Source organism: Mustela nivalis (genome assembly GCF_964662115.1).
Source record: "Mustela nivalis genome assembly, chromosome: 13".
Taxonomy (NCBI): Eukaryota; Metazoa; Chordata; class Mammalia; order Carnivora; family Mustelidae; genus Mustela; species Mustela nivalis.
In genome coordinates, this window is record NC_139032.1 from 86,929,737 (window position 1) to 86,945,683 (window position 15,947).

A 15,947-nucleotide genomic window follows, 5' to 3' on the forward strand; every position below is an offset into this window, starting at 1 on the left:
TGTGATATTTCCCCCCAGTGCCTGAGGACATCTTGCTGCCTGCTATTCAGTTCCAAGTTCCCCCTTTCGGTGGTCCTGCTCTGCCCCCCTGTGTGGTTCGGCTGGCTCTGGCTGTGCGCTCAGCTTCACTCTCCATGGGACAGCCCTTGAGGACTGGGCAAGTGAGCCTTTCTGAAGCTTTGGCCGCCTCCTCTCCCTGTTTAATTCAGTGAGTTTCTTGCTTTGGGAGAGACAGCTGGGTGTTTGGAGGCCTCGTGGGAGTGCCGTGGGCAAGGGCTGGCCCATGGTAGGGAGGCTTCTTCCTTGATTCACACAGCAGAGATGCGGAATGAACACACCTTTGGTCAGGGTCAGGGTGAACCAGAACTGTCTGTTGTCCCGTGAGCTTGGAGGTTGGGTTTGGATCCCTGTTGGGTCCACAGAACCTTGACATTCAATCACGTTGACCTCACCCCAGGTATGTGGCAGAAGCAAACAAATCTCTGGAGAAAACTTCATCTAAGACTTCAGTTATTTGTGTACATAATTTTTGAAGATTTTCCTTATTAGAGCGAGCGAGCATGAATGGGGGCAGAGGGAGAGAGACAAGCTGACGCCCCCCGAGCGCAGAGCCTGGCACGGGGCTCGATCCCAGGACCCTAAATTATGACCTGAGCCAAAAGGAGATGCTTAACTAACTGAGCCACCGGCCCTGCCCCCCGCCATGTATGACAGTTTTTTAAATCACAGTGCACAAAATACAAGCCGAGATGGCCAGGTACAAAAGGAAGTGGCGCCGTAACCGGGAACCAGCAGAAAGCAGGCAACGGAGGCGGACCCGTAAATACCGGGACGTTACCGGAATGATCAGGCACAGACAAAATCGTTCTACTATTTTAAGGAAATAAAAGACAATCTTGAAAATATCTGTAGGGGACAGGAAACTAAAGTGAGATCTGGCAGATACTGAAATGAATCAAAAGTGAAAAAGAATAGGTAGGTGTAAGGCAGACCGGATGCAGTTGAGAACAGGCGAGCTGGAGGACAGGTGGGTCAAAAATCCAGCAGGCAGGGAGGAGAGGGAAGGGGCTGTCCAGGGAGCTTTGGGGGTTCCCCGAGTCCCAGGTAGACTCGCTGCCTTCACCCCCATTGGCAGTCCCCCGCCCCTGCTCCCCATCCCCACCTTCAGGCAGCCCAACTTGTCCCAAGCCTAGCTGACCACTTTGTATATAATAAACATCTTTCAAATGTCGCTCGTCCCACCTGCCAAGCCACTCCGGGTCCAGGGCCCCACCAGTCCCTCCCCTGGAGACCGTGAAGCCTCTGCCCATGGCTCCCTCATCCACAGCCCAGCCAGGCCCCCTTCAACCCATTCCTCGGCATCTTCCTAAAACACCCTCCTCACTGTCTTGGGAGAATCCCCCTGTATGGGGCCCTAGGTGGTCTGGCCCCATTCTCTGGGCCGCATCTCTTGTTCCCTGGGACTTTGGGCAAGGGGCATACCCTCTCCTGTCTTCATCAGAGAATGAGGAACCCATCTGTGTGGCTGTGAACAGGCTCGGGCTGGACAGTCCCTAGTGCCTAGACAGGTCAGTTCCACCTGTCTGTTCCTTGGGCCAGCACCTTCCTGTGCGTCCCAGGCTGGGGCCCTCTGTCCTCCTCCTAGGGGGCTGAGTCTCGGCCAGTGTCCACCTGGCTCCTTTCTCCTCCACCCGCTGCCCCGGGTTGTCTGAGTGGGTGGGGTGTTGGGGCTGGGTGCTTAGCTACCAGGGCTCCTCTGGAAGCCTCTGCCATTTAGTGGCTGGGTGACCTTAACCTCTTAATCTTGTTTCCGCATCTGCAAAATGGAGGAAGCCAGAGGATCTACACGTCTCCACCGACAAATTTCTCCTTTATTAATCACCTTGCATGTTACTGTTACACAACCATCAATGTGGTTCAGGAATCAAGCTGAGTGGAAGCGAGCGAGTCAGGGCTCACGGGCCACATCACCCAAAAGAGCACAGCAGCACCCCGGGAAGACAGCACTGCCAGGCAAGGGTGGGCCGAGTCGAGGCCTTGGGTTTCCCTTACCGGCACACCCTGCACTCTGGCCTCAGCCTCAGGGAGGCCTGGAGACCCCTGGCTCTAGAGAGTCCTGTCTCTAGATCCTCGGGAGCCTGGGGATCGGGGTACAGACACTGGCCCAGCAGCGTAGAGGGCAGGAGGCTGGCTAGAGCTGAGCTAGCAAGAAAGGGACTTGCCAGTCTGCTCCACTGGCGAGGGACAGGCTCTTCTGGTTCCTTTCCCTGTAGGTGGGCTCATGGGTAACGGTGCCGGGTGCCTGGGCCTTCTGTCCTACTCAGCCTTGGAGCTCAGCCCAGGCCCCGGGCCCCAGTGCAGGCTGGGGATGAGCCATGGAAGGTACTGGCTCACGCCCGCAGGCCCTGCATGATCAGATCCCTGTGTGATCAGATGCACAGGGTCTGGGGTTGGCGGGGGGGTGGGGGGCAAGGGAGCAGAACCCTGGTGGGCGGCCCACTGCTGGGGCCGGCTGGGCTGTGACGCCGGCAGGCCTGAGCACCGGGGGCTCAGAGCTTGGCTCGGGGGTGACTCTGCAGCAGAGCGCGCATGTCCAGGAGCGCCTTCTCCAGGTAGTGCGCCAGGCGGGCTGCATTGGTCTCTGCGCAGCTGTTGTAGGCCGACACGGAGAAGTTGATGTGCGCCTCCATGGGGTTGTAGCAGATGCCGTAGCCATCGGGGACCACGGGCCCGAAGAACATGACACAGTCCGTCTTGGCAGGGACCTGGAGACAGCACGGGACCGAGGCTTTTGTCCCACCCCACGGGCTCCCCTCCAGCCCCGCGGGGGCACCAGCCAGCCTTTCTGCATCTCCACACGTGCTGTACTCTGCCCGAGATGCCCCCTCCCCTTCTCCAGCGGATGCCTAACTTCTCCTCCTCCTTGGAGTGCAGCTCTGGAGCCAGGTCTCTATGGAGCCTTCCTTGCCATTTCCGAGGGAGCTTTAACGGCTCCTTCCTTGAGCCTTCCCCGAACCCCAGCACTCCCTGGCGGGAGGAGTGGGAGAGTGGGAGGGGCACCAATGTCCCCGTCCCTGTGCTTCCAGCCTACTGGGTGAGCCCCCAGGGACAGGGACAGGGATGTGTCCTTGTTGTGTCCCAGTGCCCAGCACTGGATGGCAGGACTCAGACGTTCCTTTGTGTCCGAACAGTGAATGGATGAAGTCGATTCTCCCATCCGGGGGGGAACTCGGACTCCTTCTCAGCCTCCCTGAGCTGCAGCGTAGCCCCCTGACCCCAGCTCTTCCACTGGAACTCAGCTGCTTTGGCAGCGGACATGGGGTGCCCTCTAAGGGTCACGCCACTACAAAGGTCTGACCATGCTCTGCACCTTGGCTCTATTCGGGACAGCCTTTGTCCAGCTCCAGCGAGGGTCTGTCCTGTCCCATCCCAGGGCACCTACGGCAGTGGCAGGGGCCCGGAGGGCAGGAACATCCAGATGGTTCTGGGGCAGTGGCCTACCTGGCTGGTGGAGAGGTTGAAGTGCATGGCGATGGCATAGGAGGTGTCCATGAAGATGTCGGGCATGCTCACCAGGTCCTCAATGGCCTGTAGCTTCAGGCCCAGCAGGTGCCGGTCGAAGGCCTCCCCCCGGATGGCCTGTGAGAGGGGGAGCTGTCAGGCACAGCGGCTGCAGGCCCAGAGGGTGCCCATGACCTTCCTCAAAAGCCTACGGCCGCAGCGCCTCTTCCATGCAGTGGTCCCTTGGACTCATGAGAACAGAGGGTCCAAGCAGGACAACCCTCACTTTACAGATGGGGAAACTGAGACCCAGGGAACTGCCCAGAGAGGGGCAGGGCAGGATTTAAGAACACAGGCCTATAGCTGGGTGTCCTGGCCCTATTCTGGCTATGAGACCTTGGCAGTTCCTCTACATCCTGGAGGCTCAGTATGTTCATCTATAAAATGGGGGTGGTCGCTGAATTTCCCTTTACAGGGTGTCACTGAGACCGAAATGGACCTCTGTGTGGCACGTGGGCAGAGCCTGGCACACAAGGTGTTCAGAGGCGGATGGGAACCCAGACCTCACCCCCTTGACTGCCGCTCCAAGCTGTCAGAGGGCAGGATGGGCGCTGTTGGCTAGACCCTGCAAACCCTCAGAGTCCTGGGCTCCGGCGCCATTGAGGAGAGAGCATGACGCCAAGATCCAGAGGTTAACCCGGGACCAACAAAGTCACTGGCCTCAGCCTCGGTTTCTCCAACTTTAAAAGGGGGATATTCAGCCTGGCTCCAAGTGCCCCAAGGGTCTCAAGGTTTGGGGAGGAGGGGTTCATGGTAAGGGTGAGCAGCCCTGGAGATCTGGGAAACGAGGTCACGCGGTCACGGTCACCTGGTCAGTATAGGCTCTGTGTGCCTGCACAGCCTTCCGCAGCAGCTCCACCTTCTGGTGCTCCTAGGGGTGAGGGAGTCGGAGTACAAGTTCCTTCCCCATCGCCGGCCGCCCACACCCCAGCAGCCCACTTCCCAGCCAGCACTGGTGTCCGCGCCCCCTGAGAGCAGGAACTGGAACTACTGCCTCTCTCCTATGTCCTCCCCTGAGGCCTGAGCCCCAGGGCAGATGCTGGCTGCAGAGCAGTTCCTCTTGGTGTCTGACCGCAGGGAAGCTCAGGGCCAAATTCATGACTCCAACCCCTGGTAGATTTCCAGGGCCCACCAGAGGGTGCGAAGCAGTAGGTGCTCAATCGATGTGGAATGACAGAACGTACAGGAGAGGAGCCCAGCTTGCCCACCCTTACCCCAGACCTCTCACCGACACACTGGGGTCATCCATGGCTTTGACGAAGGCCAGCGAGTCCACGGAGGCAGAGCGGATGGTGTCTGTGCGCCCCAGGTGAAACATCCGCAGGGAGGCGCTCTCGTACGTGGCACACGCTTGTTTGTAGATCCTGGGGTGGGAGAGGGGGCTGAGCACGCGCCGCAGGCAGCCTGCCCCGCCTCCACCCTCCCCCAACCCCCCACCCGCCAGGCCTCGAGCCTCCTCCGCAGGCAGGGTGCCGGTGGGCCACACCTGTAGTAGGCCAGCTGTAGTGCCATCTGGACAAAGGCATCCGGGCTCAGCTTCTCTGACTTGGGGAAGTCTTTCCCAAAGTGGTGGAACACCATGACCACGACATCCAGGTCCTGGATCATGCTGGGGCGGGGGGGGGGGGCAGCAGGAGGGAGGTGGGTGAAGGGGACGGCCCAAGAGCTCTCGGTCACAGCCCTGTAGGATGACAGCTGCGAACAGGAGCCTGGCAGGCCCCAGGGCGCCGGGCCTTTAACCTGACCTAAGCCCCCCATTCCCGGTGCTTACATGCTGAGGTTCTGCTTGGCCTTCTCAATGTCACTCTTGATCTCGGGGGTGATGTTGAACCGCAGCTTCTTGGGCATGGGCAGGGGCACCATGGGGGACCGCACGAGCTCGGGTTTCTTCCTGCATGGGACATGGGGGCCTCGGGAGCCTGGGTCCATACCTAGGCCTGGGGTGGGGGGCATGGGTCCCCAAGGCTGGAGGGAGCCAGCCTAGGGAGACCCTGGGTTTGCTCCTTAGAAAACTGCCTTCACTCCCGTTTCCAGGGGCCTGCAGAGGGCAAGGGACTTGTCCGAGGTCCCGTAGCTGGGAAGTGGCAGAGCCACAGCGCAAACCCAGGTGTGACAGGCTCTAAGCCCAGGCCCGCCCTCCTCTGGCTTACTTTGAAGAAACAGATTCCCCAGGCACAAGGGAAAGTGGCATTCCTCCATGTGTGTCACCTGTCCCCAGAAGCTGGGGAATTGGGTGGAGGGTGGGACAAGCATGCTCACGTGAACTCAATGACGTGGTCCACAAGGGCGATGATGGGGGGCCCCTCCGCCGCCGCGTGCTCATAAACAAGCCCACAGGAGCCGTCTTCGGCCACAATGAACTATGGAGGGGAGCGGGGACCCGTCAAGCCCGGGGCCCTGGGGCCACTCTGTGCTGGCTGGGGCCGTGGGAAGCGCCTCTCTGAAGCCATCTCAGGGGTTAGGCTGACTTATTACTGTCATTAGTAACAGCTGACGCTCAGCAGGGGCCTCAGGCCCATTCTAGGCCACAGCAAGCAAGCACATCCCATACCCATACACCTCACTGAGTCCCTGCAGTGCCCTCCCCGGGAGTCGTCTTAAAGGTGCAGAGAAGGAGAGTCACGGCCAAGACCACGCCGCTCTGCCAGGCCCCACAGCCCAGGCTCCCTCTGATGTGCTGAAGGGGTGACAGCGGTTTCTGGGCCAGGCCCAGTAATGACAGGCTGACCTTCCAGTAATTACAGCCACATCCCTCTACTGGCTTCCCGCCTGCTTTATGAGCTGGGAGGCGAGGGACGCCCAGGTGAGGGGCCGGAAGTCCTGCGGCTGCAGTGCGCCAAGCCTGGGTGGGCGTCCCGGGCAGGGAGTCCCAGCCCCACGGGGCCCCCACCTGTAGTGTCTTGTCGAACCAGCGATTGCCGCTGTTAAGCTTGCTTCCGCCCCCGTGCAGCATCTGGCCAGCCACATGGCTGCGGTACATGTCCTCGGAGACCCGAGGCATGGGGGCGTCCAGGCACAAAGTGAAAATGCTCTTCTGGATGGAGCGAACGGATTCCCGGTTCACCTTGTCTGCGGAGGTAGGCGGGAGGGGGGCGGGACGGGGCCGAAGGTTAGGCCCCAGAGAGGCCTTGCAGGCTTCTAGAGCATTTGCCTAGTGCCACGTGTGGGTGTCAGAGCTTCACACTCAACAGGGCCCCCGCAGCCCCCTGGCACCCCATGAAGCAGGGCCGGATACCGGACCCATGTTAGAAACGAGGAAACACAGGGGTACCTGGCTGGCTCGACTCCTGATCTCAGGGTTGTGAGTTTGAGCCCCATGCTAGGTGTAGAGATTACCAACAAAATAAAAATAAACTTAAAAAAAAAAAAAAGGAGGAGGGGGCACCCGGGGGGGCTTAGTCAGTTAAGCCCCCAACTCTTGATTTTGGCTCAGGCCAGGATCTCAGGGTCGTAAGGTCTGAGATGGAGCCCCAGGGCTCAGCGGGGAGTCTACTTGTCCCTCTCCTTCCCCCCGCCCCTCCCCCCACGCTTGTGCAAAACTAAATAAAATCTCCAAAAAGAAAAAAAAAAAAAAAAAAAAAGAGGGCACAGGAGCCCCAGATCATGTGGAGGGCCAGTGTGGCTCAGGGGGCCAGCACAGGGGTCTTGCTCCGGGGACGATGAGCCTGACCCACACAGGATTGGAAAGAACACGGAGGCACAGGTGGGGTCGGCAGCCAGAGGACCCGGACTGTTACCATAACTTTGCATCTTAATAGAGGGAAACTAAACCCATCCAAGCCTCCTGGTCTGTGAAATGGGCCATCAACAGCCGCTCTGACTTGAGCGCACTCAGTGAGAATGGTGGGGGGAGCTCTACTCCTTCTTCCACCCCCACCCGGGGGCACCTTTGATGAGGGTGCTGTACGCCTTGGCCCAGGAGTTGCGGTGGTTGGAGGTAAGGATGCCCACGGGCTCTTTGTTGGTTTGCAGGGACGAGTTCCAGATCTTCTCCAGCTGCACGAAGATCTGATCTGATGTCAGGGGTGTCCCATCGCTGTGGTACACGTCCAGCTCAAAAAACTATCCAGGCACAGGCAAGTGGAGAGAAGGGAGGTGGGTGGGGTGAGGGTGGAGGTAGGTTTCAGACTGGCCACAGTCACCTCACACCCTTGGCCTCCTCCTGGCCTTGGCAGCCCAGGCCCCACCGAGGGGTGAAGTCAGGTCACAGGTATGAGAGCGGAGGAGGACCTTGCCTGGCTCTCCCCCAGGCTGGGCAGGACCACTGCCCCCTCCTGGCTGCCCTCAGGCTGGGCTTGTGGGGGTAGGGAGGCAGTGGAGACGCCCAGTTTCCTGGGGGCCTGTGGCCATGGGCTGCGGGGAAGCTGATTTTCGGCTCTGCCCCCTCCTCCCCTGCAGCATGCTGGGAGCCCACCCACTTGGTAGTTGTGGACGACGGTGATGTGCATGGGTGGCTTCTTGGTCTTGCTGAAGCTGATGACTGTGTCCTGCTTGGGGCCCGGCACGCGGCAGGAGGACAGGATCTGATAGTACTGGTTCATGCACAGCGGCTTACCCCCCAGGTACTCCACGGGCAGGGTCTCGCTGCAGGGGTGGGGGCAGAGGGACAGTAAGGGGGCCACCAAGCCAGTAAGCAGAGATGAGGACGACACCGCCGGGGAACTGCTGCTAGGCACGGCTGAGCAGGGGTCTCACCCAAGTGGCGTCCTGACCCCCACTCGGTAGGAGCCCGGGGGTGTGTCAGGGCCTGGCCTGCTGTCGGGAGGCCTGTATTCCACCCTGGGTGGGCCCTGCTGGGTCGCCCTGTAAACCCCTTTCCCTCTCTAGGCTCTGGTTTGCCACAGAACAGATGAAATGGTGAGTCTGCCTGGGACACCAATTCCAGGGGTCTGTCGGGCCCGTGTCACCAGGCGGTGGCCTCTGCAGCTGGAGCAGAGGACCTAGCATCCCAATCCCCACACTTTTTTGTCTCCCCAACCCCTACAGAGTCTGGGCCAACAGGAAGTGAAAGCCAGGAGCTCTGGGCCGCCCCAGCACGGGTCTGGTCATTGGACTTGCCCCAGCCCAGGCTGTGCGGCTGTGGCAATGAGAGAGGGGCAGGGGCAGGCTGCTCACTTGTCAACCATGGCCTTGAAATCCAACACGCCCTCGATGAATTTGGCAGCGAACCTGGGGGGACCAATGAGCGATCAGAAGCTGTGTGGACTCCATGCGGGAGGTCCCCGATCAGGGACGCCCGCGGGGTGAAGGGAGGGGCCTAGTTAAGGGAGGAGACAGATTGCTTCACTCCTGATTCACTGCTTGCTGTAAGCCTGAAGGAGTTTAAGTGCGAGACCAGTCTTGCGTTGAGTCCTGGCTTGCCTTTCTGAGCTAACTTTCTCTTATCTCTAGAAGGAGGACTCCTAGAGGGCCCAGGGAGATGCTTCGGCCAAGCTCTGGCAGATGTAGGTGTAATGAATGAATTATTGCTGGCTTCCTGGTCAGTGTTGGCGGGTTCTACCCACAAAGGGCCTGAACCACTGCGTGGAGCCTGGAAGGTCACCCTTCCCTGAAGCATCAGTTAGAGAGGGACCTGGGACCTTGCGGGACAGGGAGTGTGAATGGGAGGGCAGTAGCTCGGGGTATCCCCTCTGATAGGGAACTTCCTGTTTGAGAGCCTCTGTGTCTCCCAGGCCACCTCTCTTAACCTGATCTTCCTCCTTGGATGGCCTGGGCCACACCAATCACGCCTGACCCCTGGGCTGCCCCTGGCTGCCAACATAGGGACTGGGGACTGGAGTCCGAGTCAGAACTCTTGGGGTGCCCTGGTCCCTTTAAGAGAAGCCCGTGGTAGCCCCGAGTGGCTGGTCCTTGGGCAGGAGATCCCTGTCACTGGTATTTTTATCCCTGGTAGTCTGGGCACAGGGGCCAGGGCAAGTGACATGGCTGAATGTGGAAAAGGGAACTGTGTATAAAGGTCACCCCTGTGGCCAGCTGGACAGAGAGAGGAGGGGGGGTGAGGTGTCAGAACCAGGGTGAGGGACAGCCTCAGGTTTAGAGGGAGGGAGGGGACATGGTCCACAGTGCAGTGACCCATTATGAAGCTTCAAAACCAGGAAGACCCTGCTTTCTGGCCCGGATCAGCGAATCCTGAAAGGTGCTCTTGGGCAAGTCCTTTCATCTGTAAAAGAGGGACGATACTCCGGACTTCATAAGGCTACGCGTGCGGATTGAAGACAATGACTAGGACTGGGGCCCTGCACTCTCGGGGGCGGGAGGCGGGGGGAGGTTGGACACCAGGGCCCTGGACATGCCCGGAGCCCTGTCCCAGCCATAGCCACTCACCGGAGCTGTCCCTGCAGGTCCACAAAGTCCTGTTTGGGCAGGGCCACACCAGGGCTGGAGTAGATGACCAGGGGCTGGCGGTACTGGAGGTAGGCTGTTTTGAGCCACCATTCGGACAGCTGGGAAAAGGACCAGAGCCTGTGAGGCGTGGGCGGGGACCTGGCCGGGTCCCTCCTACCCCCTCTATAGAGCGTATGTAGTGCGCAGATCCTCACAGTGAATGCGCAGATCCAGAGCCCCCTCCCTGCCCCCTTCAGCCCACCAGCAGCACGCCAACATTTCCCCTTCGCCTGAGGCAATCCGCTTTAGCAAGAGAAATCAGACAATACTGCCAAGCCAAAGACTCCAGAGGGAAAGATGAGGCAGGAAACTTGCGGGAGTATGTGGGGTGAGGGGAAGAGGCAGAAGTGAGAATCATTTTCCTTTCTCTTACACAACCCCCCTTTTTCCCCCAGATTTTATTTATTTAACAGATAGAGCACAAGCAGGGGGAGCAGCAGGCAGAGAGCAAGAGGGAGAAGCAAGCTCCCCGCGGAGCAGGGAGCCCGACGCAGGGCTTGATTCCAGGACCCCGGGATCATGACCTGAGCTGAAGGCAGACATTTCACCGACTGAGCCACGCAGGCGTCCCTCTTACACACTTTTGGTCAATGATTTTACTACTTTCAGAAAAAAAAAAAAAAAAAAAAAAAAATATATATATATATATATGCCAGGTGGACAAAAAAGGGAAAAAGGAAAAAACCCTATAAAGTCTGACAATCGTGTTTTTGACCGTCCCGGGTAGACACTATCCAGGAAGCCAGGAGCAGAAGGGCTCAGTGCAGTGTAGCCCTTGGGACCCTGGTCCTCCCTGGCCTGGGTTCTGTTGGTGTCAGACCGGGCTGCAGACACTCTCTTGGGTCTCAAGGTCAGGGCCATCTGCAGAAAGCTCCCTGCGAGGGTGAATCACACTGCCATAGTGCCCAGACATGGGCGCCAACTCCTGTGTCTCCACCTGGTGGTCTGTCCTCTGCTCAAGGGGCGTGGCTTCCATCAGGTGAGCAGTCTCTCTGGGGACCCACCACAGACAGGGTGTTGAAGGCTCCTGTCCCCAGGCTGTGCAGACTGCCACTGCCTATCATCCTTGAGCCTTACCTGCTGACTGACATAGACGCTCACTCTGCCCCTGCAAGCAGATGCCTGAAACCCCTCTCTGGCCGGTCTCTCCACCCCAGGGGCCCTCCCACCTCCACTGTGTTTCCTCTCCCCTCTCAAACAGCAGTGGGACCTGCCTCTTCACCACTCGGGTTCTGCTTGGGGAACTGCTGGCCTGAAGCACCAGGCCACCAGCTGTGGACCACGCGCCCACGTGCCAGCGAGCAACGGCGCTCTGCTGACTTGCGGCCTGAGGACAGCACTCCTGGTCAGCCAGACCCCCCTGTGGAGCTCAGGGCCTCCCTGAGAGTGGCTGTGTGGCTCTGAGCTTCCCGTCTACCTCTCTGAGCCTCAGCCTCCTCATCTATAGATCAGGGAGGGGCAGACAGGAATTCCTTCCCCTTGGGGACAGCCGGTCGCCCTCCACCAGAGGCTCCCACTCCACCAGGGATCTCAGGGCTTTTGACCAGAGCTGGGAAATAAGGGCACATCCTACAGATGTGGGCAGCCCCCCGCTGAGAATCTGCTGGGCACGAGGGCCCTGTGAGTGCAGAAAGGGACACGCTTACCCCTTCAGCTAGAAGGTACTCCTTCTATGGGAAGGAGTAATAGGCTAAAAATGTTGGCAAACTGCCAGGCCGCAGACCCCCTAAGCCCCTGCCAAAGCTCAGGACGTGCCACCCGCCCGCTGAAGACTCCCACCTGCTGTGTGCAGACCGCACCCTCCACCTGCTGCCCTCAGAGCATCTCCCACCTGATCTGGCCAAAACCCAGCTCTGTTTCTCTCCCACAGACCTGCTGCCCCTCGGCTTTTCCTGTCCTGGCCGGTGTCCCTCTTCCCTCCCCCTATGTGGTTGCTTTAGGTCAGGACAGCTGACCCCACAGCCCCCATCAGCAAGGGCCACTGGTGGCGCTTCCAGAACATACACCGGGCAGACAGAACTGACTCACCCGCTCTCTCCCTGCCGGTGTCCCCCCTTGGGGTGCCGGCGCCCGTCTCATCCCATGGTTCCCACCCCCACGCCCGCTTCCTTCCCAGCAGACAGGGTGGTCCTTCCCCACTGTGTCAAGAGGTGGCAGGTGCATAGAAAAAGCGCACGGAGCATCCGTGTGGACCCGTTTTCATGAGCTGCGCACACCTGTGTGACAGATGGGGACAAGGAACGGGGCGGGGGGGGGGGGGTCTGGTCTGTCACTGAGCAGCATCAATGCCCTGCTTGGAGCCACCCTGCGGCCCCTCCCACTGAGCTCAAGTCCGGCTTCCTTCCTCTGATGCTCACCACCCCCAACCCCAGGGCCAGGCCATCGCGCTACATTCCAACCTCTGTTGCTGAACATGCTGGGCTCTTGCTAGGCTCTTGCCACCTTCGCCCCGGTTGTCTCTGTCTCGGATCCAACACCACCTCCTCTCTGCCCACGCAGAACAAAGACACTGCCCTTTCCCCCCTTCCCTTTTCTCTCCCGGCCAGTTTTCACCGCCGGCAAGAAACTCATCCACTCACCTGTGCGCTGTTTCATCACCTCGCAGCCCACCCTCCTTGAAGGTGAGCCCCAAGGGACCACGGCCCATCCCCTCGCTCACTCAGGGCCTGGCCTAGTTCGAGGCACAGAGGAAGCACTCAAGAAAGCCCGTGGCACGAAGAATGTGCCAGAAATTCTGCGGGAGGCCACCAGCAGGCCACAGCAAGGGATCGTCTCCCGACCTGAGCCTCCGAGAGGGCCCCGTTCTCAGAACTCACCCAGTTCTCGGTCTTCCTGGCCCGGCGCTCCAGCCCCTTCTGTAGGCGCTCGCCCACACCCCCCGCCGCCTGAAACTCTTCCACCAGCTGCTTGGTTTGGGTCCACTCCTCCTCGCTCACGATGGGCTGCAGTGCCTTGAGGTAACGGTCCAGGGATTGATGGAGCGCGGGCACGGGCAGCCGGGGCAGCGAATCCTGGTGGGCCTTGAAGCGGCCGGAGACCTTCACCAGTGACGAGGGCTTGAGGAAGCTCAGGGGCTTCACCTGCAGGCAGCAGAACATCTTGCTCATCCTCTCACCGGCTCTGGGAGGCCCTGGCAGTCCTAAAGCTAGGGTCCCCGGCCCTTATGTGCCGATCCCCAGGGTCAGAGCCAGCCTCTTGGGTGGTGCCTGCTTGGCTACCCAGCCCTCAATCTGTAGGTGTCTCCACCTCTCCGGGGCCTGGAGATGCAGGCAGGGAGAGGGGCAGGAGGTGTGGCCACTGATCCCAGTAAGGCTCCTAGGAACCAAGTCAGGATGAACGGCACTTGTTGGGGGTGGCGGAGCTGAGCGTGACCTCTCACCTGTCTGGATGCACCAAGGCCCCGCCTTCTTCACCCTGGCACAACGGCCGGCCAGCAAGCCGTGGGGCGACTGCTCCCGCCCAGGGGCCCCCACCTCCTTTTCTCCCACCCTTGCCACGCTGGGAAATAAGAGGCAAAAAGAAAAAGTCAGAAAGAGCCGGCAGATCACAGCAACTTTGGGAGAGGGCCAGGCCTTGGTATCTGTCTGTGGGTTGGGGACAGAGGCAGCATAGGAGCAGCGCTGGGGCGAGCAAGACTAAATGGCCTGACAGGTGGGTGAGAGGTGGCAGAGAGAGAGAGTTTGGGAGACTCTGGTGGTAGACAGAATGAGAGAGAGGAGAACCGAGGCTGTGGGCAGCAGTGGGTAGGCGAGTGGCAGAGGGTCGTTCCATACCTTCTCTTTCTGCTGCCCGTCCTCCATGGCAGGACTGAGGTTCTGAGCCCTGTCTGTCTGACTTGGGCTGGGCCTCTAAGCCTAACTGTGCTACCCAGTGGGCGAGCAGAACCTAGCAAGAGACAGCCACTTGCCCGGGCTGGAAAGAGAAGACAAGAGCCAAGGTTCAGGGGGGAGGCAGAGGGGCAATGCCGAAGGCTTCGGTGGCTAGGGTGGCATCTTGGGTGGCGGCTGTGGCAGGCACCTTCCCTAGCGGCCAGAAGTGGAGGATTAGGGAGCAGGTGAAGGGGCCGGCAGTAGGCATCCGAGTAGGAGGAAACCTGGAATGTGTTCTCTCTTCTCCGGGTGGGCCTGGTGCCAGGAGGAATTAAAAAATCCACCTGCTGGAATCTGCACAGGTCTGTTTAATGATGGAAAACTTGGCTGGAGGCAGAAGCTGCCTGGCTACTGAGGTTATACCACAACTCTGAAATTGGTTCTGTAACTTGGGGTTGATACAAGAGGGCAGATGCTGGGAAAGGGCCATTACGTGGGCAGTGGCTGCTAAGAGCTCATCCCGTCTCCCTCCGGGACTCTTGGAGCCCTTCTGGGCCTCCCTTCCACCAAAGCCTGTTTCTCTTGAGCTGTGGCTCACTCAGCTGGGGGCCAAAAATGAAGGACTTCGGCCACAAAAAAATAAACTGAAGGAGGAGGCTGGTTTTGGGATTCTGCTTGATTCGAGTTTCCAGATCTGGGGAATTCTGGCCAAGTCTCTCCTTGTCTCAATTTCCCAGGTAGTAAACTGATCGGGCCACCCAGTGGGTCCTGGAGGATGACCTAGAAGCTGTCTGTGAGATGGGGGCACCAGTCGGGTGTCAGTGGCAAGGGTGACGTGGAGCTTTAGGGTTCTGGGAGACCTGGAAGAGCCTTTTGGACAGCGGATGGGTACCCTGAGCCCTCCGGGCTAGGTAGTGTCTGTTTGAACATCCTTCTTGGCATAGTCAGAAGGAGATACAAGCAGAGATATGCTTGGAGTAGAGAGGAAAAGAAGTTGTATCAGAGCGGCAGCACTTCTTGCTGCCCTGTGGGGAGGATTCTGGGGTAGACACGGACAAGCTGGGGGGGAGGGACTGGTGGAGACAAAGGGTATGGGGTTGCCACCTGCTGCCTCTTGCCAGTTCAGAGGACCTTCAGAGCAGCCCAGCTTGAGGCCTCCACGTGCATTTCTCCGGCCACACAAAATTCTCCAAGGGCCATTTGATAAGCCCAAGGAGCCCGACCAACTGGATGTGGTTGGAGAAGTGGCAAGGCCTGGGCGTAAAGGGCTCAGGCTGACCATGCAACAGGTGTGTGAGTCAGGAAATAACCGGGGAGAGACTGCCGGTCTCTCTGCTCCTTGGCCCTGGGTCGAAGGGTGGAGGTGCTGCCTGAAGCCAGGGTCCTCGCTATCTTTCCTGGGTGGTTGGAATTTAGAACCACACGCTGTGTGTTCGATCGGATCTCTGACCTTGAGCCTCAGTCTCCTCCTCTGCCAAGCAAGGTTAGTCCACCTGCCGATCCCACCCCAGCAGCTGTTGGCCAGGCAGGACAGTGGCCACGGGCCGCGTCGCTTCCAAGGCCCGTTTCTCCATTTCCGCGCAGCTGCGTGTCTGGCTGGCCCGACTCTCGGCCCGCCCGCCCCGTCCAGGGCCCGTCAGTCCGGGTTCCTTCCCGCACTCACCACGGTCCTGGCCGCGAAAGCCAACATCTCCGCGGCTCGCCCGCGAACACACAGTCCGCTCGGTCCTCCGCACTGAGCAAAGTCCGCGCCGCCGCCTCCGCCGCCGTCGTTGGCGGGTCCCCGTTAGTGCCTCCGGGCCAAGGTCGCCGCGTCACAGCCACCGGCCGGTAGAGGCGGCCCGGCGCCCACCCACCGGGCCGGGCGGGCGGCGGGCTGGGGGCCCCCGGGAGGAGGATTCTCGGGGCGGGGCCACCAGCCGGTTGCGGGCCGGGGCCGCTAGCCTCGAGCGCGGGGCGGGACCACAGCGTGGGGCGGGGCTTCACGGGGGCGGGGCCGAGGACGCGCTTAGTGGTCGCGAGACCCCGCGAGGCAGTGGAACCCAGGAAGAGGGGCGAAAGAGGCGCCTGTCCAACTCGCCGTCTCCCCCCTCCAAATGCTTTCTAAGCTGTTGGAGACAGTAGCATGCACCCCTCTCAGTCCGCTTGGTGTCCTTGAGCGCCGCTCTCAGAGCGGCAGGAAAACACGACCAT

General features: G+C 60.0%; 1 protein-coding gene across 2 annotated transcripts; it reads right to left on the minus strand.

Moving 5' to 3' along the window:
* Positions 1 to 1,851: 1,851 nt before the first annotated feature.
* On the minus strand, positions 1,852 to 15,558 carry CRAT (carnitine O-acetyltransferase). Of its 2 annotated transcripts, XM_082695901.1 has the most exons (15): positions 15,418 to 15,558; positions 13,719 to 13,857; positions 12,762 to 13,025; positions 9,886 to 10,004; positions 8,677 to 8,730; positions 7,980 to 8,145; positions 7,449 to 7,623; positions 6,452 to 6,630; positions 5,821 to 5,921; positions 5,333 to 5,452; positions 5,048 to 5,170; positions 4,790 to 4,925; positions 4,370 to 4,432; positions 3,502 to 3,639; positions 1,852 to 2,765 (listed from the first exon to the last, which is right to left on the minus strand). In XM_082695901.1, the coding sequence occupies exons 2-15, from the start codon at positions 13,743 to 13,745 to the stop codon at positions 2,550 to 2,552; spliced, it is 1,881 nt and encodes a 626-aa protein (XP_082552027.1). In that variant the 5' UTR covers positions 13,746 to 13,857; positions 15,418 to 15,558; the 3' UTR covers positions 1,852 to 2,549. The 2 variants fall into 2 exon arrangements, with proteins under 2 accessions (XP_082552027.1, XP_082552026.1); XM_082695900.1 differs by lacking the exon at positions 13,719 to 13,857 and having other exon boundaries at positions 15,418 to 15,553.
* Between the last annotated feature and the right edge of the window lie 389 nt (positions 15,559 to 15,947).

Excerpts from the sequence above, each read along its gene's own strand:
- CRAT (XM_082695901.1), bottom strand. The coding sequence starts at position 13,745 with ATGGAGGACGGGCAGCAGAAAGAGAAG. Across the intron at positions 5,922-6,451 it reads GGTTCGACAAGACACTACAG|TTCATTGTGGCCGAAGACGG; the intron begins GTGGGGGCCCCG and ends TCCCCTCCATAG. Across the intron at positions 5,171-5,332 it reads GCCAAGCAGAACCTCAGCAT|CATGATCCAGGACCTGGATG; the intron begins GTAAGCACCGGG and ends CCCCCGCCCCAG.